Source organism: Ranitomeya imitator, chromosome 7 (genome assembly GCF_032444005.1).
Source record: "Ranitomeya imitator isolate aRanImi1 chromosome 7, aRanImi1.pri, whole genome shotgun sequence".
NCBI classification, from domain to species: Eukaryota; Metazoa; Chordata; class Amphibia; order Anura; family Dendrobatidae; genus Ranitomeya; species Ranitomeya imitator.
In genome coordinates this window covers 212,857,342-212,881,082 of record NC_091288.1, presented here as the reverse complement: position 1 = coordinate 212,881,082, position 23,741 = coordinate 212,857,342, and the positions used below count along the sequence as shown (strand labels likewise).

The window sequence follows — 23,741 nt, the reverse complement described above, 5'->3', positions numbered from 1 at the left end:
AGTGAGGTCACAGCATATAGCAGGTTAGTGTGTGACTGGATGATGACATCATTACAGCAGTGAAGTCACACAGCACATAGCAGGTTAGTGTGTGACTGGATGATGATGACATCATTACAGCAGTGAGGTCACACAGCACATAGCAGGTTAGTGTGTGACTGGATGATGACATCATTACAGCAGTGAGGTCACACAGCACATAGCAGGTTAGTGTGTGACTGGATGATGACATCATTACAGCAGTGAGGTCACAGAGTACATAGCAGGTTAGTGTGTGACTGGATGATGACATCATTACAGCAGTGAGGTCACAGCACATAGCAGGTTAGTGTGTGACTGGATGATGACATCATTACAGCAGTGAGGTCACACAGCACATAGCAGGTTAGTATGTGACTGGATGATGACATCATTACAGCAGTGAGGTCACACAGCACATAGCAGGTTAGTGTGTGACTGGATGATGATGACATCATTACAGCAGTGAGGTCACACAGCACATAGCAGGTTAGTGTGTGACTGGATGATGACATCATTACAGCAGTGAGGTCACAGTACATAGCAGGTTAGTGTGTGACTGGATGATGACATCATTACAGCAGTGAGGTCACACAGCACATAGCAGGTTAGTATATGACTGGATGATGACATCATTACAGCAGTGAGGTCACACGGCACATAGCAGGTTAGTGTGTGACTGGATGATGACATCATTACAGCAGTGAGGTCACACAGCACATAGCAGGTTAGTATGTGACTGGATGATGACATCATTACAGCAGTGAGGTCACACAGCACATAGCAGGTTAGTATGTGACTGGATGATGGCATCATTACAGCAGTGAGGTCACACAGCACATAGCAGGTTAGTATGTGACTGGATGATGACATCATTACAGCAGTGAGGTCACAGCACATAGCAGGTTAGTGTGTGACTAGATGATGATGACATCATTACAGCAGTGAGGTCACACAGCACATAGCAGGTTAGTGTGTGACTGGATGATGACATCATAACAGCAGTGAGGTCACACAGTACATAGCAGGTTAGTGTGTGACTAGATGATGATGACATCATTACAGCAGTGAGGTCACACAGCACATAGCAGGTTAGTGTGTGACTGGATGATGACATCATAACAGCAGTGAGGTCACACAGCACATAGCAGGTTAGTGTGTGACTGGATGATGACATCATAACAGCAGTGAGGTCACACAGTACATAGCAGGTTAGTGTGTGATTAGATGATGATGACATCATTACAGCAGTGAGGTCACACAGCACATAGCAGGTTAGTGTGTGACTGGATGATGACATCATAACAGCAGTGAGGTCACACAGTACATAGCAGGTTAGTGTGTGATTAGATGATGATGACATCATTACAGCAGTGAGGTCACACAGCACATAGCAGGTTAGTGTGTGACTAGATGATGACATCATTACAGCAGTGAGTTCACACAGCACATAGCAGGTTAGTGTGTGACTGGATGATGACATCATTACAGCAGTGAGGTCACACAGCACATAGCAGGTTAGTGTGTGACTGGATGATGACATCATTACAGCAGTGAGGTCACACAGTACATAGCAGGTTAGTGTGTGACTGGATGATGACATCATTACAGCAGTGAGGTCACACAGCACATAGCAGGTTAGTGTGTGACTGGATGATGACATCATTACAGCAGTGAGGTCACAGTACATAGCAGGTTAGTGTGTGACTAGATGATGACATCATTACAGCAGTGAGTTCACACAGCACATAGCAGGTTAGTGTGTGACTGGATGATGACATCATTACAGCAGTGAGGTCACACAGCACATAGCAGGTTAGTGTGTGACTGGATGATGACATCATTACAGCAGTGAGGTCACACAGTACATAGCAGGTTAGTGTGTGACTGGATGATGACATCATTACAGCAGTGAGGTCACACAGCACATAGCAGGTTAGTGTGTGACTGGATGATGACATCATTACAGCAGTGAGGTCACACAGCACATAGCAGGTTAGTGTGTGACTGGATGATGACATCATTACAGCAGTGAGGTCACACAGCACATAGCAGGTTAGTGTGTGACTGGATGATGACATCATTACAGCAGTGAGGTCACAGTACATAGCAGGTTAGTGTGTGACTGGATGATGACATCATTACAGCAGTGAGGTCACACAGCACATAGCAGGTTAGTGTGTGACTGGATGATGACATCATTACAGCAGTGAGGTCACACAGCACATAGCAGGTTAGTGTGTGACTGGATGATGACATCATTACAGCAGTGAGGTCACACAGCACATAGCAGGTTAGTGTGTGACTGGATGATGACATCATTACAGCAGTGAGGTCACAGTACATAGCAGGTTAGTGTGTGACTGGATGATGACATCATTACAGCAGTGAGGTCACACAGCACATAGCAGGTTAGTGTGTGACTGGATGATGATGACATCATTACAGCAGTGAGGTCACACAGCACATAGCAGGTTAGTGTGTGACTGGATGATGACATCATTAGAGCAGTGAGGTCACACAGCACATAGCAGGTTAGTGTGTGACTGGATGATGATGACATCATTACAGCAGTGAGGTCACACAGCACATAGCAGGTTAGTGTGTGACTGGATGATGACATCATTACAGCAGTGAGGTCACACAGTACATAGCAGGTTAGTATGTGACTGGATGATGATGACATCATTATAGCAGTGAGGTCACACAGCACATAGCAGGTTAGTGTGTGACTGGATGATGACATCATTACAGCAGTGAGGTCACACAGCACATAGCAGGTTAGTGTGTGACTGGATGATGACATCATTACAGCAGTGAGGTCACACAGTACATAGCAGGTTAGTGTGTGACTGGATGATGATGACATCATTACAGCAGTGAAGTCACACAGCACATAGCAGGTTAGTGTGTGACTGGATGATGATGACATCATTACAGCAGTGAGGTCACACAGCACATAGCAGGTTAGTGTGTGACTGGATGATGACATCATTACAGCAGTGAGGTCACACAGCACATAGCAGGTTAGTGTGTGACTGGATGATGACATCATTACAGCAGTGAGGTCACACAGTACATAGCAGGTTAGTGTGTGACTGGATGATGATGACATCATTACAGCAGTGAGGTCACAGAGTACATAGCAGGTTAGTGTGTGACTGGATGATGACATCATTACAGCAGTGAGGTCACAGCACATAGCAGGTTAGTGTGTGACTGGATGATGACATCATTACAGCAGTGAGGTCACACAGCACATAGCAGGTTAGTATGTGACTGGATGATGACATCATTACAGCAGTGAGGTCACACAGCACATAGCAGGTTAGTGTGTGACTGGATGATGATGACATCATTACAGCAGTGAGGTCACACAGCACATAGCAGGTTAGTGTGTGACTGGATGATGACATCATTACAGCAGTGAGGTCACACAGTATATAGCAGGTTAGTGTGTGACTGGATGATGACATCATTACAGCAGTGAGGTCACACAGCACATAGCAGGTTAGTATGTGACTGGATGATGACATCATTACAGCAGTGAGGTCACACAGCACATAGCAGGTTAGTATGTGACTGGATGATGACATCATTACAGCAGTGAGGTCACAGTACATAGCAGGTTAGTGTGTGACTGGATGATGACATCATTACAGCAGTGAGGTCACACAGCACATAGCAGGTTAGTGTGTGACTGGATGATGGCATCATTACAGCAGTGAGGTCACATAGCACATAGCAGGTTAGTGTGTGACTGGATGATGACATCATAACAGCAGTGAGGTCACACAGCACATAGCAGGTTAGTGTGGGCCTAGATGATGATGACATCATTACAGCAGTGAGGTCACACAGTACATAGCAGGTTAGTGTGTGACTGGATGATGACATCATTACAGCAGTGAGGTCACACAGCACATAGCAGGTTAGTGTGTGACTGGATGATGACATCATTACAGCAGTGAGGTCACACAGTACATAGCAGGTTAGTGTGTGACTAGATGATGATGACATCATTACAGCAGTGAGGTCACACAGTATATAGCAGGTTAGTGTGTGACTAGATGATGACATCATTACAGCAGTGAGGTCACACAGCACATAGCAGGTTAGTGTGTGACTGGATGATGACATCATTACAGCAGTGAGGTCACAGTACATAGCAGGTTAGTGTGTGACTGGATGATGACATCATTACAGCAGTGAGGTCACACAGTACATAGCAGGTTAGTATGTGACTGGATGATGACATCATTACAGCAGTGAGGTCACAGCACATAGCAGGTTAGTGTGTGACTGGATGATGACATCATTACAGCAGTGAGGTCACACAGTACATAGCAGGTTAGTATGTGACTGGATGATGACATCATTACAGCAGTGAGGTCACACAGCACATAGCAGGTTAGTGTGTGACTGGATGATGACATCATTACAGCAGTGAGGTCACACAGTACATAGCAGGTTAGTATGTGACTGGATGATGACATCATTACAGCAGTGAGGTCACAGTACATAGCAGGTTAGTGTGTGACTGGATGATGACATCATTACAGCAGTGAGGTCACACAGCACATAGCAGGTTAGTATGTGACTGGATGATGACATCATTACAGCAGTGAGGTCACAGTACATAGCAGGTTAGTGTGTGACTGGATGATGGCATCATTACAGCAGTGAGGTCACACAGCACATAGCAAGTTAGTGTGTGACTGGATGATGACATCATTACAGCAGTGAGGTCACACAGCACATAGCAGGTTAGTATGTGACTGGATGATGGCATCATTACAGCAGTGAGGTCACACAGCACATAGCAGGTTAGTGTGTGACTGGATGATGACATCATTACAGCAGTGAGGTCACACAGCACATAGCAGGTTAGTGTGTGACTAGATGATGATGACATCATTACAGCAGTGAGGTCACACAGTACATAGCAGGTTAGTGTGTGACTGGATGATGACATCATTACAGCAGTGAGGTCACACAGCACATAGCAGGTTAGTGTGTGACTAGATGATGATGACATCATTACAGCAGTGAGGTCACACAGTATATAGCAGGTTAGTGTGTGACTAGATGATGACATCATTACAGCAGTGAGGTCACACAGCACAAAGCAGGTTAGTGTGTGACTGGATGATGACATCATTACAGCAGTGAGGTCACACAGTACATAGCAGGTTAGTATGTGACTGGATGATGACATCATTACAGCAGTGAGGTCACAGCACATAGCAGGTTAGTGTGTGACTAGATGATGATGACATCATTACAGCAGTGAGGTCACACAGCACATAGCAGGTTAGTGTGTGACTGGATGATGACATCATAACAGCAGTGAGGTCACACAGTACATAGCAGGTTAGTGTGTGACTAGATGATGATGACATCATTACAGCAGTGAGGTCACACAGCACATAGCAGGTTAGTGTGTGACTGGATGATGACATCATTACAGCAGTGAGGTCACACAGCACATAGCAGGTTAGTGTGTGACTGGATGATGACATCATTACAGCAGTGAGTTCACACAGCACATAGCAGGTTAGTGTGTGACTAGATGATGACATCATTATAGCAGTGAGTTCACACAGCACATAGCAGGTTAGTGTGTGACTGGATGATGACATCATTACAGCAGTGAGGTCACACAGCACATAGCAGGTTAGTGTGTGACTAGATGATGACATCATTATAGCAGTGAGTTCACACAGCACATAGCAGGTTAGTGTGTGACTGGATGATGACATCATTACAGCAGTGAGGTCACACAGCACATAGCAGGTTAGTGTGTGACTGGATGATGACATCATTACAGCAGTGAGGTCACACAGTACATAGCAGGTTAGTGTGTGACTGGATGATGACATCATTACAGCAGTGAGGTCACACAGCACATAGCAGGTTAGTGTGTGACTGGATGATGACATCATTATAGCAGTGAGGTCACACAGCACATAGCAGGTTAGTGTGTGACTGGATGATGACATCATTACAGCAGTGAGGTCACACAGCACATAGCAGGTTAGTGTGTGACTGGATGATGACATCATTACAGCAGTGAGGTCACACAGCACATAGCAGGTTAGTGTGTGACTGGATGATGATATCATTACAGCAGTGAGGTCACACAGTACATAGCAGGTTAGTGTGTGACTGGATGATGACATCATTTTTGACAAATATAAGAACAATCATCCTCGAAAAAATCCTTTAAATTGTGGCAAAAATATCTCCAAAAGTGCGGCTAATAGACCATCGAGGAGAGACGGCCGTCGCCCCAGGTCTCCACTCACCCACCACCATGATGTTAAACTCAAAGCCGTATTTCATAGCCTTGCGCTTCATCTGGTCCAGCACGGAGTCGATGCCCACGTAGCCGAACGGCTCCCGGCCCAGATCCTCGCACATCTTGGCGTCCTCCGCCGGTCTGACCAGGCTCAGCTCCTCCATCCTGCTGCTCGCACCGTCCGGCCCCGGGCTCAGATCTGTAAGGAAAGAGGAAGACGCTGTCAGGAGAAAACCGTCAGCAGGAAAACGAGAAACGGCGAAGACGTCTGGGTGCGACTTAACCCTTCATCTACTGCACCCAATCCAAGAGCACAGAGAGAACCAGAGCCGAAATCATGTCAGATGACAGAAGGAAACAGAGGGGCTTTCCAGGGTGACCCTACACCATTAACCCATTCACTGCCATCTATCACACTTCTATTATTATTGTTATGGTAGCCCACCAATATTCAAAGATGGTGCCCATCAACCACAAACGCTTATGTATCTACCTGGGGATTTCCATACATTTACGTCACCATGTACATGTATTAGTTATCCTGTATTATACTCCAGAGCTGCACTCACTATTCTGCTGGTGCAGTCACGGTGTACATACATTACTGATCCTGAGTTACATCCTGTATTATACCCCAGAGCTGCACTCACTATTCTGCTGGTGCAGTCACTGTGTACGTACATTACATTACTGATCCTGAGTTACATCCTGTATTATACTCCAGAGCTGCACTCACTATTCTGCTGGTGCAGTCACTGTGTACATACATACATTACTGATCCTGAGTTACATCCTGTATTATACCCCAGAGCTGCACTCACTATTCTGCTGGTGCAGTCACTGTGTACGTACATTACATTACTGATCCTGAGTTACATCCTGTATTATACTCCAGAGCTGCACTCACTATTCTGCTGGTGCAGTCACTGTGTACATACATTACTGATCCTGAGTTACATCCTGTATTATACTCCAGAGCTGCACTCACTATTCTGCTGGTGCAGTCACTGTGTACATACATTACATTACTGATCCTGAGTTACATCCTGTATTATACCCCAGAGCTGCACTCACTATTCTGCTGGTGCAGTCACTGTGTACATACATTACATTACTGATCCTGAGTTACATCCTGTATTATACTCCAGAGCTGCACTCACTATTCTGCTGGTGCAGTCACTGTGTACATACATTACATTACTGATCCTGAGTTACATCCTGTATTATACTCCAGAGCTGCACTCACTATTCTGCTGGTGCAGTCACTGTGTACATCCATTACATTACTGATCCTGAGTTACATCCTGTATTATACCCCAGAGCTGCACTCACTATTCTGCTGGTGCAGTCACTGTGTACATACATTACATTACTGATCCTGAGTTACATCCTGTATTATACCCCAGAGCTGCACTCACTATTCTGCTGGTGCAGTCACTGTGTACATACATTACATTACTGATCCTGAGTTACCTCCTGTATTATACTCCAGAGCTGCACTCACTATTCTGCTGGTGCAGTCACTATGTACATACATTACATTACTGATCCTGAGTTACATCCTGTATTATACCCCAGAGCTGCACTCACTATTCTGCTGGTGCAGTCACTGTGTACATACATTACTGATCCTGAGTTACATCCAGTATTATACCCCAGAGCTGCACTCACTATTCTGCTGGTGCAGTCACTGTGTACATACATTACATTACTGATCCTGAGTTACATCCTGTATTATACCCCAGAGCTGCACTCACTATTCTGCTGGTGCAGTCACTGTGTACATACATTACATTACTGATCCTGAGTTACCTCCTGTATTATACCTCAGAGCTGCACTCACTATTCTGCTGGTGCAGTCACTATGTACATACATTACATTACTGATCCTGAGTTACATCCTGTATTATACCCCAGAGCTGCACTCACTATTCTGCTGGTGCAGTCACTGTGTACATACATTACTGATCCTGAGTTACATCCAGTATTATACCCCAGAGCTGCACTCACTATTCTGCTGGTGCAGTCACTGTGCACATACATTACTGATCCTGAGTTACATCCTGTATTATACCCCAGAGCTGCACTCACTATTCTGCTGGTGCAATCACTGTGTACATACATTACATTACTGATCCTGAGTTACATCCTGTATTATACTCCAGAGCTGCACTCACTATTCTGCTGGTGCAGTCACTGTGTACATACATTACATTACTGATCCTGCGTTACCTCCTGTATTATACTCCAGAGCTGCACTCACTATTCTGCTGGTGCAGTCACTGTGCACATACATTACTGATCCTGAGTTACGTCCTGTATTATACTCCAGAGCTGCACTCACTATTCTGCTGGTGCAGTCACTGTGTACATACATTACATTACTGATCCTGGGGTACATCCTGCATTATACCCCAGAGTTGTGTTGTAGAGATCTGGATCCTTCATACCTGTTGATAATCGCACAGTGATGAATTAATTATACATTATGCTGCCTTAAGGCTTGAATGAGTTGACCAATGCAGTGCTCCTCTTAAAGGGAAAGGTCATTGTGAACCAGACTCCTCACACAGACTAGTCTCGGATTCTCCCCATGTCTCTGATTAGTAATGGCCTGCCGCCTTCTTCATAGATGGACCTCCTATGTGTTGGATGATACGTGAGCAGTAATTTGCACTATTATTCACACCCTCGCCCTAGTAACCTTGCACAATACAGCAAGAATGGAGCGTCATATAGAAACCAGGAAAAACATTTAACAATTTAGAAGACACATCGGATAAGAAGTAAGTGACTGCTTATCAGGCGCTTGCTCCAGATCAACATAAAAAAAACTTAGCACAAACCAATGGATCCATCTGTAAGGCCAAAGAAACCCAAAGGATCTTTTATAAACTAACGCTGATGAGATGGATACTCAAGACTACAAAGTTTTCTAGATATAGAGCAAGTGACTGTGAGGAGGTCCGCCAGCTCCAGACCAACACAGAAAACCTCGACACAAACCAACCTGTGTGGCCGAGTATAAAAAGTAAAGATATACGATGGATAGATAAAGTTATAAGATACAGAGCGAGGGTCTGCGATGAAGGCGCTGGCTCCAGATCAATACAGCAAAGTCAACACAAATTCAACAGAACCCAATGGATCCCAGTGACCAACGAAGACCTCGGCGACAGAGTGGTCGGATGAGAAGCAAGAGGCTGCGGCCGAGGCGCCTGCTCCAAATCCAGATGGAGAAAACTTCCCAACTCCATAGATAAAGTTATAAGATACAGAGCGAGGGTCTGCGATGAAGGCGCTGGCTCCAGATCAATACAGCAAAGTCAACACAAATTCAACAGAACCCAATGGATCCCAGTGACCAACGAAGACCCCGGCGACAGAGTGGTCGGATGAGAAGCAAGAGGCTGCAGCCGAGGCGCCTGTTCCACATCCAGATGGAGAAAACTTCCCAACTCCATAGATAAAGTTATAAGATACAGAGCGAGGGTCTGCGATGAAGGCGCTGGCTCCAGATCAATACAGCAAAGTCAACACAAATTCAACAGAACCCAATGGATCCCAATGACCAACGAAGACCCCGGCGACAGAGTGGTCGGATGAGAAGCAAGAGGCTGCGGCCGAGGCGCCTGCTCCAGATCCAGATGGAGAAAACTTCCCAACTCCATAGATAAAGTTATAAGATACAGAGCGAGGGTCTGCGATGAAGGCGCTGGCTCCAGATCAATACAGCAAAGTCAACACAAATTCAACAGAACCCAATGGCCCCCAATGACCAACGAAGACCCCAGCGACAGAGTGGTCGGATGAGAAGCAAGAGGCTGCGGCCGAGGCGCCTGCTCCAGATCCAGATGGAGAAAACTTCCCAACTCCGTCCAGTGATGGCATCACCTTAAATGACCTCGCCATTGGCCAGCTTGGTGGCCCAGTTAACCCTTCACAGAAGAGCACCATGGAGAGCAGATGGTGGGCAGAGGTGGTCTTGAGTGGCGGAGTTAAGATGTCGGTCGGTGAAGTAGCCCGCTCCCATCCTCTGCGTTTCGCCCTTCTTCTCTACAGCGTGGTCTGGGAAGGGAGCATGGTGGTGGATGCCATGTCTATTTAACCCCTTCCCTACCCCTGATGCCCCCCCACCTCAGCCCCCCATAATCCCGCTGCCAATCATACCTCCTTTCTATTCGCACTGATCGATAGGGTGGGCGACCAGTCTCCTCTTCAGCAGCATGAAGACCCCAGAATCTTCCACCGCCGTCTCCCTGGAATTGGCCGGAACAATCCAGGATCCTTTTTGTTTTCGGTGGCGTGCGGAGGATGGGGACACGGAGTGCCTGGACCTTATGGTGGGCACAGCGGTCTCTCCCTGCCGCTTATCCCCTCTCTATAGAAGCCCCCCCACTGGGATGAGACAACAAAGACCCTGCGTTATAGGCACACGTGACTGGAATGGCAAATAATAACCCTTTAAGAGCCAATGGGGTTAGTAAGGCCCCGCAGAAGGCCCCCTCCCCTCACAGAGACCCCCACAACTTCCCAATTAACGGACAGGGAATCATCTCCAATTATAGACAGCTGAGAGCTGCTGATGGGCAACAGCGGGGGTCCGCCAGCCGATGGCACCTGCTCCTCACACCCCATGTATCAGGACAGAACCTGCAGATATTAGGGGTCCGCCCATCTGTCATTATTGCATTTCTGCTACTTTCTTAGATACTTTCTGCCATTTTCAGGATCTCTGCTAGCTGTCAGTGAATGGGAACATTACTGCTTACATGGTCTCACAGCTGAGGGTTCGTTCCAGTTGCGACCCCTCAATGGCGCGGTGAACTCCTCAGCAGCGCAAGACTCTTTGCATTCCTGTTTGTTACAATGTATCAGTGCAGCGTCAGTCCGGATACAAGTGTAACAAACCCTCAGCTGTGACACATCCGCTGCGCAGCAGGACTGTGACAGTGAAGCAGCACAAAGCTCTTTCCCGTCCTGTTTGCTACAATGTGTCAGTGCAGGTAAAATGTATCAGTCTGGAGACCACCTGATACACTGTAACAGACCCTCAGCTGTGGGTACATTGATACATCCTGAGCCAATCCCTATGGGAGTGCGGCCATATTGATCATCATCCAGCTTTCCCAGACACCGGTGAATGGGGATGTGATGATAGAGGCCGACCCTCCGGCGGTGCCCACGTACCTACCAGCCCTTGTGTCCCGGCCTCCTGTGATGGGGAAGGAGCGGGAGGAATATGGCTATTACCTATATGATATAGGGCTCATTTAACCCTTAAAGTCCACCATTGCTCTCCAGACCCTACGGCAGGCTCTGGGGGTGTTTGGCCCTGCTGCAAGCTCTGGGGGTGTTTGGCCCTGCTGCAGGCCCTGGGGGTGTTTGGCCCTGCTGCAGGCTCCTGGGATGTTTGGCCCTGTCGCAGGCTTTGGGGGTGTTTGGCCCTGCTGCAGGCTCTGGGGGTGTTTGGCCCTGCTGCAGGCTCATGGGATGTTTGGCCCTGCCGCAGGCTCTGGGGGTGTTTGGCCCTGCTGCAGGCTCTGGGGGTGTTTGGCCCTGCTGCAGGCTCCTGGGATGTTTGGACCTGCTGCAGGCTCTGGGAGTGTTTGGCCCTGCTGCAGGCTCTGGGGGTGTTTGGCCCTGCTGCAGGCTCTGGGGGTGTTTGGCCCTGCTGCAGGCCCTGGGGGTGTTTGGCCCTGCTGCAGGCTCCTGGGATGTTTGGCCCTGCTGCAGGCTCATGGGATGTTTGGCCCTGCCGCAGGCTCTGGGGGTGTTTGGCCCTGCTGCAGGCCCTGGGGGTGTTTGGCCCTGCTGCAGGCTCCTGGGATGTTTGGCCCTGCTGCAGGCTCTGGGGGTGTTTGGCTCTGCTGCACGCTCATGGGATGTTTGGCCCTGCGGCGGGCTCTGGGGGTGTTTGGCCCTGCTGCAGGCTCTGGGGGTGTTTGGCCCTGCTGCAGGCTCTGGGGGTGTTTGGCTCTGCTGCACGCTCATGGGATGTTTGGCCCTGCGGCGGGCTCTGGGGGTGTTTGGCCCTGCTGCAGGCCCTGGGGGTGTTTCGCCCTGCCGCAGGCTCTGGGGGTGTTTGGCCCTGCCGCAGGCTCTGGGGGTGTTTGGCCCTGCCGCAGGCTCTGGGGGTGTTTGGCCCTGCCGCAGGCTCTGGGGGTGTTTGGCCCTGCCGCAGGCTCTGGGGGTGTTTGGCCCTGCTGCAGGCTCTGGGGGTGTTTGGCCCTGCTACAGGCTCTGGGGTTGCTTGGCCCTGCTACAGGCTCTGGGGGTGTTTGGCCCTGCTGCAGGCTCTGGGGGTGTTTGGCCCTGCTGCAGGCTCTGGGGTTGCTTGGCCCTGCTACAGGCTCTGGGGGTGTTTGGCCCTGCTACAGGCTCTGGGGGTGTTTGGCCCTGCTACAGGCTCTGGGGGTGTTTGGCCCTGCTGCAGTCTCTGGGGTTGCTTGGCCCTGCTGCAGGCTCTGGGGGTGTTTGGCCCTGCCGCAGGCTCTGGGGGTGTTTCGCCCTGCTGCAGGCTCTGGGGTTGCTTGGCCCTGCTACAGGCTCTGGGGGTGTTTGGACCTGCTGCAGGCTCTGGGGGTGTTTGGACCTGCTGCAGGCTCTGGGGGTGTTTGGCCCTGCTGCAGGCCCTGGGGGTGTTTGGCCCTGCTGCAGGCTCTGGGGGTGTTTGGCCCTGCCGCAGGCTCTGTGGTGTTTGGCCCTGCTGCAGGCCCTGGGGATGTTTGACCCTGCTGCAGGCCCTGGGGATGTTTGGCCCTGCTGCAGGCCCTGGGGGTGTTTGGCCCTGCTGCAGGCCCTGGGGGTGTTTGGCCCTGCTGCAGGCCCTGGGGATGTTTGGCCCCGCAGCAGGCTCTGGGGGTGTTTGGCCCTGCTGCAGGCTCTGGGGGTGTTTGGCCCTGCCGCAGGCTCTGTGGTGTTTGGCCCTGCTGCAGGCCCTGGGGGTGTTTGGCCCTGCTGCAGGCCCTGGGGATGTTTGGCCCCGCAGCAGGCTCTGGGGGTGTTTGGCCCTGCTGCAGGCTCTGGGGATGTTTGGCCCCGCAGCAGGCTCTGGGGGTGTTTGGCCCCGCTGCAGGCTCTGGGGGTGTTTGGCCCTGCTGCAGGCTCTGGGGGTGTTTGGCCCTGCCGCAGGCTCTGGGGGTGTTTGGCCCTGCCGCAGGCCCTGGGGGTGTTTGGCCCTGCTGCAGGCCCTGGGGGTGTTTGGCCCTGCCGCAGGCTCTGGGGGTGTTTGGCCCTGCCGCAGGCTCTGGGGGTGTTTGGCCCTGCTGCAGGCTCTGGGGGTGTTTGGCCCTGCCGCAGGCTCTGGGGGTGTTTGGCCCTGCCGCAGGCTCTGGGGGTGTTTGGCCCTGCTGCGGGCTCTGGGGGTGTTTGGCCCTGCTGCGGGCTCTGGGGGTGTTTGGCCCTGCTGCAGGCTCTGGGGGTGTTTGGCCCTGCTGCAGGCTCTGGGGGTGTTTGGCCCTGCTGCAGGCCCTGGGGGTGTTTGGCCCCTCAGCAGGCTCTGGGGGTGTTTGGCCCCTGTCGGATGTGATTGAAGACGGCATATTTAAACACACAGAAATGTCCTGTCCTGACAACCCCTGATCTCCAGGAATACGTTCTATTCAGAGCAAGCGGGAAACAAAAGAGCGAGCGGGTCTGGAAGCCAGAGGCCCGGCCTGCAGAAAGCCAGGACAATGGGGGAGAAGGGACAGAAGGCAAAGCAGGGGGGACAGCGGAATGGGGGCTGCGGGGGAGCTGGGAGGATGCTGCAGACCTGATGTATCTAAGCCTTTCCGGCGTGATACTGCCTGCTGAACTACTGCATCTAAGCCTATTGTGTGGTACTGTCTGCTGAGCTGTGTATCTAATCCTATCATGATAGAAGAATAATAGTATCCCATACAAAAGCATAGTTTAGGGTATCACACACATGATAAGATTAGATACACGGCTCAGCAGACGGTGTCACCCAGGGTAGGATTAGATACAGCAGCTCATCAGACAGTATCACACAGGATAGGATTAGATACACGGCTCAGCAGTCAGTATCACACAGGATAGGATTAGATACAAAGGTCAGCAGTCAGTATCACACAGGATGGGATTAGATACACGGCTCAGCAGACAGTATCACACAGGATGGGATTAGATACACGGCTCAACAGTCAGTATCACACAGGATGGGATTAGATACACGGCTCAGCAGACAGTATTACACAGGATTAGATACACAGCTCAGGAGATAGCACTGAATATGCTGACGATGCACATAGCATTATACATGGGCTTAGATACAGCAGCTCAGCAGCCCTGTTACATATAACCGCTGTCTCCCGCGCTGTCAGGCGCCGCTTCCTCTTCTGGCCGCTGCCTTTATCTGACGTTGCAGGTTTATAGTGGGGTAACTTCCCATTTGCTGCCGTCGTATCTGTAGGAACACACGTTTCCCAGAAGTTTCTACAGAAAAAACGGAAATGGTTTTGGTTCTGACTGGTCCGATGTCACCGGGAGGTGGTCCCGTCACTCACCACCTGTACGGGGTCTGAGATCAGCCCCCCAGTGTCAGTCCCAGGCCGCCCTCGTCAGTCACTTGTACAAATCTACAGAAAAACAAATAAATTCAGGTGGAAAAAAGAAAAATAAAGAAGTAAAATTATATGGTTGCATAAATATGCACACCCTATAACTAACACTTTGTTGAAGTCCTCTTCTGACGGTATTGAGTCTTTTTGGGTTGATGGCCATCAGCGCAGCACATCTAGAACTGACAATCTTTGCCCCCTCTTCTTTGTAGTAGCTCCACATCTGTCAGATTGTGGGGGCATCTACTGTGTACAGCGCCCTCTTTAGGTCACCCAGACATTGTCACTTGGGTTCAGGTCTGGGCTCAGCCTGGGCCTTACCAAAACATTCATCTTCTTCTGGAGAAGCCATTCTTTTGGTGATTTAAAGGTCGCTTAGGGTTGTTCTTGAGCTGAAACGTGAAATTCCTCTTCAGCAGAGGTCTGAAGGTTTTGATATTTGGAATTGTTCATAAGTCCCTCTACCTTGGCTAAAGCCCCAGTTCCAGTTGCTGAAAAACAGCCCAAAAACACAATGCTGCCTCCACCATGCCTCACTGTGGGGATGGTGATCTTCTGGTGATGTGCAGTGTTGGCTTTGCACCTTTTGGAATTATGATCAAAAAGTTCCCCCTCGGTCTCAGACATAACAAGTTTCCCACATGTTTTTGGTGGACTTGATAAGATGTTTTAGCAAACAGAGCCAGGCCTGGATGATTATCTTTGTAAGACAAGGCTTCCATCTTGCCACCCAACCCAACAGGATGTACATACTGGAGATTGTTGTCACATGTGGGACACAACCATGACTTGCCAGAAATTTCTGCAGCTCCTTTAATGTTGCGTTGGCCTTTAGGCAATCTCCCAGACTAATTTTCTTCTGGTCTTTTCATCAATTTTCTAGTATATCCACTTCTAGGTAATGTAACCTCTGCTGAGACAAATTTACTCTACCTCTTGATTACATCTTCACCATGCTCCATGGTTTGTCTAATGTCTTAGAAATTTTTTTTTTACACCCTTCTCCTAACTGATAACTTTCACCAGTGAGATGCCTTTGCTGTGTTGTCAGCTGTTTACAGATCAGAAAATGTCAGGAAAATCCAGCAAGAACAGCAAAACTTTTTATGGGGTGAATCAGGATCCCTATAAATGATGGCGGCAGTGCACTGACTACTATGTAACATGTGGTTAAAGGTGATTGCCTAATTCTGAGCACAACCACATCTCCAACTACAAGAGGGTGTTCATCACATTATTATAGTTTTGTTAATTTTATATTTCCAGTTTGTTTCTCAATGGATTTGTACAGATTATTGGTGACATTAAAGGAAAAAAAAAAGATCTAAACTAATTTTGCTGGACAGGATTTATTTTTAAATGGCAAAAAGCTAGAATTTAACAGGGACGTGTAGACTTTTTTTTGGTAACCAGAAATTACAGAAGAGAAAAAATCTGTCAAAACCCCTAAAATGAAGCCTCCTGCACCCCTCTTCAGCCTTCCTTATACCCTGTACAGACTTTAGGGCCATTGCCCACGACAACAAATCTGAGTATAACACGTGAGGCCTATAAAATGTCAACCGGCCTGTGATGGCCGCCATGGGCAACGTTGAATGACCTCAAGCTGCATGGAGGCTTTGGCCACATGACATGGAGGTTGCGATGTCGCCGTCATCTTGATCAATACTTGATGATATTACTGATGAGGTGACATTGTCCCTCGTCCATTGGATCTGCAATGACCGCCAGGTCTGGCAGCCATGACGGTCTGTGATGAGGACCAGGGCTGCGTATATTAAACACTGCGCCGTCTTGTTATGTTACTATCCACTGCAGTATTCCCTGGAAAGCCAGATGGCGGCCATGTTTTAGTGTGTCTGACAGGAAAATATACAGTGAGGGCGCGGGCAGGAGGGGCGCGGGCAGACAAGGCCCCTTTATATGAGACTCTTCTCTGCCACTGTTCCCACAGACGTGAGCAAACACAGCTCCTCCATAACAAAGGGCCCGTCCTGTCTGCTGCCGCACCGACTCTGTCCAGACACCTCTGGCCGCCATTACTGGAGCCTGTCCTGTGTAATACTGGGGTGTGAATGGTGAAACTGAGGTAAACATGGCCGACCGTAGAAACCCAATTCTACCATAGACCTACACCATGGATGGAAGTGTCGTACAATGGCACAAAGAAGGGTTTCAAACATTTTCGATGCGTGAAAACAGAAAAATAGCTGCTGGCATGGTGACCCCTAATGTTTAAGTCAGGGGGACCCCCATAAGTGTCACAGTCTCCAGGGCCCCCATAAGTGCCTCACACTCCAGTGCCCCCATAAGTGCCTCACACTCCAGTGCCCCCATAAGTGCCTCACACTCCAGTGCCCCCATAAGTGCCTCACACTCCAGTGCCCCCATAAGTGCCTCAGGCATGAGGACCCCCATAAGTGGCTCAATGGCACTAATGAGGGTTATGGAGATTTACCATGTGTGAAGACAGAAAAATAGCTGCTGGCATGGTGACCCCTAATGTCTAAGTCAGGGGGACCCCCATAAGTGTCACACACTCCAGGACCCCCATAAGTGCCTCACACTCCAGTGCCCCCATAAGTGCCTCACACTCCAGTGCCCCCATAAGTGCCTCACACTCCAGTGCCCCCATAAGTGCCTCACACTCCAGTGCCCCCATAAGTGTCTCAGTCTCCAGGGCCCCCATAAGTGCCTCACACTCCAGTGCCCCCATAAGTGCCTCACACTCCAGTGCCCCCATAAGTGCCTCACACTCCAGTGCCCCCATAAGTGTCTCAGTCTCCAGGGCCCCCATAAGTGCCTCACACTCCAGTGCCCCCATAAGTGCCTCACACTCCAGTGCCCCCATAAGTGCCTCACACTCCAGTACCCCCATAAGTGTCTCAGTCTCCAGTGCCCCCATAAGTGCCTCACACTCCAGTGCCCCCATAAGTGCCTCAGGCATGAGGACCCCCATAAGTGGCTCAATGGCACTAATGAGGGTTATGGAGATTTACCATGTGTGAAGACAGAAAAATAGCTGCTGGCATGGTGACCCCTAATGTCTAAGTCAGGGGGACCCCCATAAGTGTCACACACTCCAGGGCCCCCATAAGTGTCACACACTCCAGGGCCCCCATAAGTGTCACACACTCCAGGGCCCCCATAAGTGTCACACACTCCAGTGCCCCCATAAGTGCCTCACACTCCAGGGCCCCCATAAGTGTCACACACTCCAGGGCCCCCATAAGTGCCTCACACTCCAGTGCCCCCATAAGTGCCTCACACTCCAGTGCCCCCATAAGTGCCTCACACTCCAGTGCCCCCATAAGTGCCTCACACTCCAGTGCCCCCATAAGTGCCTCAGGCATGAGGACCCCCATAAGTGGCTCAATGGCACTAATGAGGGTTATGGAGATTTACCATGTGTGAAGACAGAAAAATAGCTGCTGGTACGGTGACCCCCATAAGTGTCGCACACTCAGGAGCCCCCATAAGTGTCGTAGGCACGGAGACCCCCATAAGTGTCTCCGACATGGGTCCCCTATAAGCGTCTCAGGCATGGGGACCTCTATAAGTGTTGCACACTCAGGGGCCTCTATAACTATTTGAGGCATGGAGACCCCCCATAAGTCGGTCAGACATGGGACCTCCATTCGTTTTTCAGGCACAGGTGCCCCCATAAGTATCTCAGACAGGGGTGCTCCACAAGTGTCTCTGGCACAGGGACCCCATAAGTCTCTCACACACGGGTGCCCCTGTGAGAGGCTCAGACATGAGTGTCTCAACCCCTTCCAGACCCTATAATGTCTCCAGACACAGATCAATACTTTGCGTTACTAATTTGGGGATTTATTGTCATTTTCTCCAGTCACATCTAGAGCTGCGATCACATTTTTGGCAGCACCTGACCTTGTGATACATAACCTGACACCTGGGATCTCACTGTGCAACGCTCCTCTAAGCAGAATTGTGAATGCAGCTCTGGAGGGGACTGGAGTATAACTGAGTATAACACATGATGTACAGGGGGATGGGAGAGCTGGCTGACATCTGACATGTCTGGTTATACCGCCACACGGCCCCCCGGTTTCCCACCTTGCGGCGGCCATATTGATTGTACAAGGGAGCAGGATTTATTAAAAACGCTGAACGGGGAGGACATAACAAATCCTTGTAAGGCCTGCAGCGGCCGTAGACGTGGAGCAGACGCCCCTCTCGGGGAATCCTCGCCCCACCACCCTGATATAATCCAGAAACCAGCACTGGGGAAAAGGGGGCAAAGTTTTTGCAAACTCTACTATTAACTCCTAATTGCCCGGTGAGAGACCCGGTAATGCAATAGTTAACCGTACATAATACTTTATAATTTACTGCTACCAGATATGGCGGATCCGATGCAACATCCCGGCCTAGATACATGGCCGCCTCCAGAAGACATGTAGGAACAAAATCACATTAAAAAATGGTGCCCTCTTTATAAATTCAGTATAGACCACACCGCCAGCAGACATGACACCATTGTAAAAACTAACGACGAACACAGAGACGTTGAGTGTTGCCATTTCTTTTCCACTCACTTTTCAGTGAAGTTGTCCCCATTTTTTGATTGTGAATTTTTTGGCGACTACAAGATGTCCACCACAGAGATGGGGAGCAAAATGGAGCTGTTCACCATAGCAACCAATCAGATTCCAGCTCTCATAATTCAAAGGCCCTTTTGAAAATGAAAGCCATGACCTGATTGGTTGAATGGTCTAGTTTTGTGGTCACCTATGGCGGCTTTCAGTCTGTTTTCATCTGACAGACGTTCATGTCTGGTCCCCATACCTGTCACCTCCACAAGTTAACACCTTCCCTCAACCGGCCGATGCCATTTTTTCCAACCTGGCAATTATCATCTATTATGGCACCGCAACTTTCTCTCAGCAATTACCCAGATGTTACTGTGACCTTGACTCCTCACTCGTCCTGTCAAGGTCGAGGTCACGTTCATGTTCCCACCTATATAAGTTAAAGTATATTTTAGGTATTCTTCGATGTGCTCTATTCTCACCCCTCTCATACAGACTCCATTTTTTTAATCGCTGCTCTTAGTCCCCTATGCTTTACACTGCAGCTATGGGTGTTCAGATGACACAAGAGAATAACCAGTCTCACCATAGAGGAGGCAGTGCTTCCGTGTTGGGCTTTGACACTACAGCGGCTGCAGCCAATGACCCTGCAGGTAATGCCCACTGAGCCCAGTGCATGCAGCCAGTGACCCTGCGGGTAATGCCCACTGAGCCCAGTGCATGCAGGAAGTGACACCACGGGTAATGCCCACTGAGCCCAGTGCATGCAGGAAGTGACCCTGCGGGTAATGCCCACTGAGCCCAGTGCATGCAGGAAGTGACCCTGCGGGTAATGCCCACTGAGCCCAGTGCATGCAGGAAGTGACCCTGCGGGTAATGCCCACTGAGCCCAGCGCATGCAGCCAGTGACACCACGGGTAATGCCCACTGAGCCCAGTGCATGCAGGAAGTGACACCACGGGTAATGCCCACTGAACCCAGTGCATGCAGGAAGTGACCCTGCGGGTAATGCCCACTGAGCCCAGTGCATGCAGGAAGTGACCCTGCGGGTAATGCCCACTGAGCCCAGTGCATGCAGCCAGTGACACCACGGGTAATGCCCACTGAGCCCAGCGCATGCAGCCAGTGACCCTGCGGGTAATGCCCACTGAGCCCAGTGCATGCAGGAAGTGACCCTGTGGGTAATGCCCACTGAGCCCAGTGCATGCAGGAAGTGACCCTGCGGGTAATGCCCACTGAGCCCAGTGCATGCAGCCAGTGACACCACGGGTAATGCCCACTGAACCCAATGCATGCAGCCAGTGACACCACGGGTAAAGCCCACTGAACCCAATGCATGCAGCCAGTGACAACACGGGTAATGCCCACTGAGCCCAGCGCATGCAACCAGTGACCCTGTGGGTAATGCCCACTGAGCCCAGCGCATGCAGACAGTGACACCACGGGTAATGCCCACTGAGCCCAGTGCATGCAGCCAGTGACCCTGCGGGTAATGCCCACTGAGCCCAGGGCATGCAGCCAGTGACCCTGCGGGTAATGCCCACTGAGCCAAGTGCATGCAGGAAGTGACCCTGCAGGTAATGCCCACTGAGCCCAGCGCAGGCAGCCAGTGACCCTGCGGGTAATGCCCACTGAGCCCAGTGCATGCAGCCAGTGACACCACGGGTAATGCCCACTGATCACAGAGCATGCAGCCAGTGACACCACAGGTAATGCCCACTGAGCCCAGTGCATGCAGCCATTTGAGGGTGGCACCTGCTGCAGTGGTCTCAGCTCCTGTGCCCACGCCATATAGTGATGGCGCTTCCACCATATATGTACGACACGTCGCCAAGAGGTGAGGTCCTGACTGTGCGGACCCTGTAGAGAGGAGATAACTGGGGGAAGTGACAACCATTATAGTGTCTGCCGTCCCCAGAGGAATAGACGGGAAGGTTTTCTAGGACGAAGCAGCGTCACAGGCCGGATAATAATGGGATCTGCCCCCGGACACTTGTCTGCGATCTCACACAGCAGGAGCCAATACACGGCTCATCATCCACATACACGGACTGGTCCATACTGGAAAAGCGCGGCACAATGGACAGTACCGTGTATCTAATATATCCTGCACAGTACCCAATCCCATCATCTGTGATACCGTCTGCTGAGCCGTGTATCTAATCCTATCCTGTGTGATACTGACTGCTGAGCAGTGTATCTAATCCTATCCTGTGATACTGACTGCTGAGCAGTGTATCTAATCCTCTCCTGTGATACTGACTGCTGAGCTGTGTATCTAATCCTATCCTGTGTGATACTGACTGCTGAGCTGTACCTAATCCTATCCTGTGTGATACTGTCTGCTGAGCAGTGTATCTAATCCTATCCTGTGTGATACTGACTGCTGAGCCGCGTATCTAATCCTCTCCTGTGTGATACTGTCTGCTGAGCCGCGTATCTAATCCTCTCCTGTGTGATACTGACTGCTGAGCCGTGTATCTAATCCTCTCCTGTGTGATATTGACTGCTGAGCTGTGTATCTAATCCCATCCTGTGTGATACTGTCTGCTGAGCCGTGTATCTAATCCTCTCCTGTGTGATACTGTCTGCTGAGCCGTGTATCTAATCCAATCCTGTGTGATACTGTCTGCTGAGCTGTGTATCTAATCCTCTCCTGTGTGATACTGTCTGCTGAGCCGTGTATCTAATCCTCTCCTGTGTGATACTGACTGCTGAGCCGTGTATCTAATCCTATCCTGTGTGATACTGACTGCTGAGCAGTGTATAACATAGTAACATAGTTAGTAAGGCCGAAAAAAGACATTTGTCCATCCAGTTCAGCCTATATTCCATCATAATAAATCCCCAGATCTACGTCCTTCTACAGAACCTAATAATTGTATGATACAATATTGTTCTGCTCCAGGAAGACATCCAGGCCTCTCTTGAACCCCTCGACTGAGTTCGCCATCACCACCTCCTCAGGCAAGCAATTCCAGATTCTCACTGCCCTAATCCTCTCCTGTGTGATACTGTCTGCTGAGCTGTGTATCTAATCCTATCCTGTGTGATACTGTCTGCTGAGCTGTGTATCTAATCCTATCCTGTGTGATACTGACTGCTGAGCCGTGTATCTAATCCTACCCTGTGATACTGTCTGCTGAGCAGTGTATCTAATCCTCTCCTGTGTGATACTGACTGCTGAGCTGTGTATCTAATCCTATCCTGTGTGATACTGTCTGCTGAGCTGTGTATCTAATCCTATCCTGTGTGATACTGACTGCTGAGCCGTGTATCTAATCCTCTCCTGTGTGATACTGTCTGCTGAGCCGTGTATCTAATCCTATCCTGTGTGATACTGTCTGCTGAGCCGTGTATCTAATCCTATCCTGTGTGATACTGTCTGCTGAGCAGTGTATCTAATCCTACCCTGTGATACTGTCTGCTGAGCAGTGTATCTAATCCTCTCCTGTGTGATACTGACTGCTGAGCTGTGTATATAATCCTATCCTGTGTGATACTGTCTGCTGAGCTGTGTATCTAATCCTATCCTGTGTGATACTGACTGCTGAGCCGTGTATCTAATCCTCTCCTGTGTGATACTGTCTGCTGAGCCGTGTATCTAATCCTATCCTGTGTGATACTGTCTGCTGAGCCGTGTATCTAATCCTATCCTGTGTGATACTGTCTGCTGAGCCGTGTATCTAATCCTACCCTGTGATACTGTCTGCTGAGCAGTGTATCTAATCCTCTCCTGTGTGATACTGACTGCTGAGCCATGTATCTAATCCTACCCTGTGATACTGTCTGCTGAGCAGTGTATCTAATCCTCTCCTGTATGATACTGACTGCTGAGCCATGTATCTAATCCTACCCTGTGATACTGTCTGCTGAGCAGTGTATCTAATCCTCTCCTGTGTGATACTGACTGCTGATCCATGTATCTAATCCTACCCTGTGATACTGTCTGCTGAGCAGTGTATCTAATCCTCTCCTGTGTGATACTGACTGCTGAGCCATGTATCTAATCCTACCCTGTGATACTGTCTGCTGAGCAGTGTATCTAATCCTCTCCTGTGTGATACTGACTGCTGAGCCATGTATCTAATCCTACCCTGTGATACTGTCTGCTGAGCAGTGTATCTAATCCTCTCCTGTGTGATACTGACTGCTGAGCCATGTATCTAATCCTACCCTGTGATACTGTCTGCTGAGCAGTGTATCTAATCCTCTCCTGTGTGATACTGTCTGCTGAGCCGTGTATCTAATCCCATCCTGTGTGATACTGACTGCTGAGCCGTGTATCTAATCCTATCCTGA

General features: G+C 49.8%; 1 protein-coding gene across 2 annotated transcripts in view; it reads right to left on the bottom strand.

Annotated features, from left to right (window-relative positions):
- Positions 1–23,741, bottom strand: part of SEPTIN12 (septin 12) — a 121,118-nt gene that overhangs the window by 21,494 nt on the left and 75,883 nt on the right. Inside the window, exons 1-2 of one of the 2 annotated variants that reach the window (XM_069734758.1) lie at positions 10,490–10,712; positions 6,327–6,518 (exon numbers count right to left, since the gene is read on the bottom strand). In XM_069734758.1, the coding sequence (XP_069590859.1) occupies positions 6,327–6,483 (157 nt within the window). In that variant the 5' untranslated portion in view covers positions 6,484–6,518; positions 10,490–10,712. Of the gene's footprint in view, positions 1–6,326; positions 6,519–10,489; positions 10,713–23,741 lie in introns of those variants that run through there. The other variant, XM_069734757.1, reaches the window with a different exon arrangement.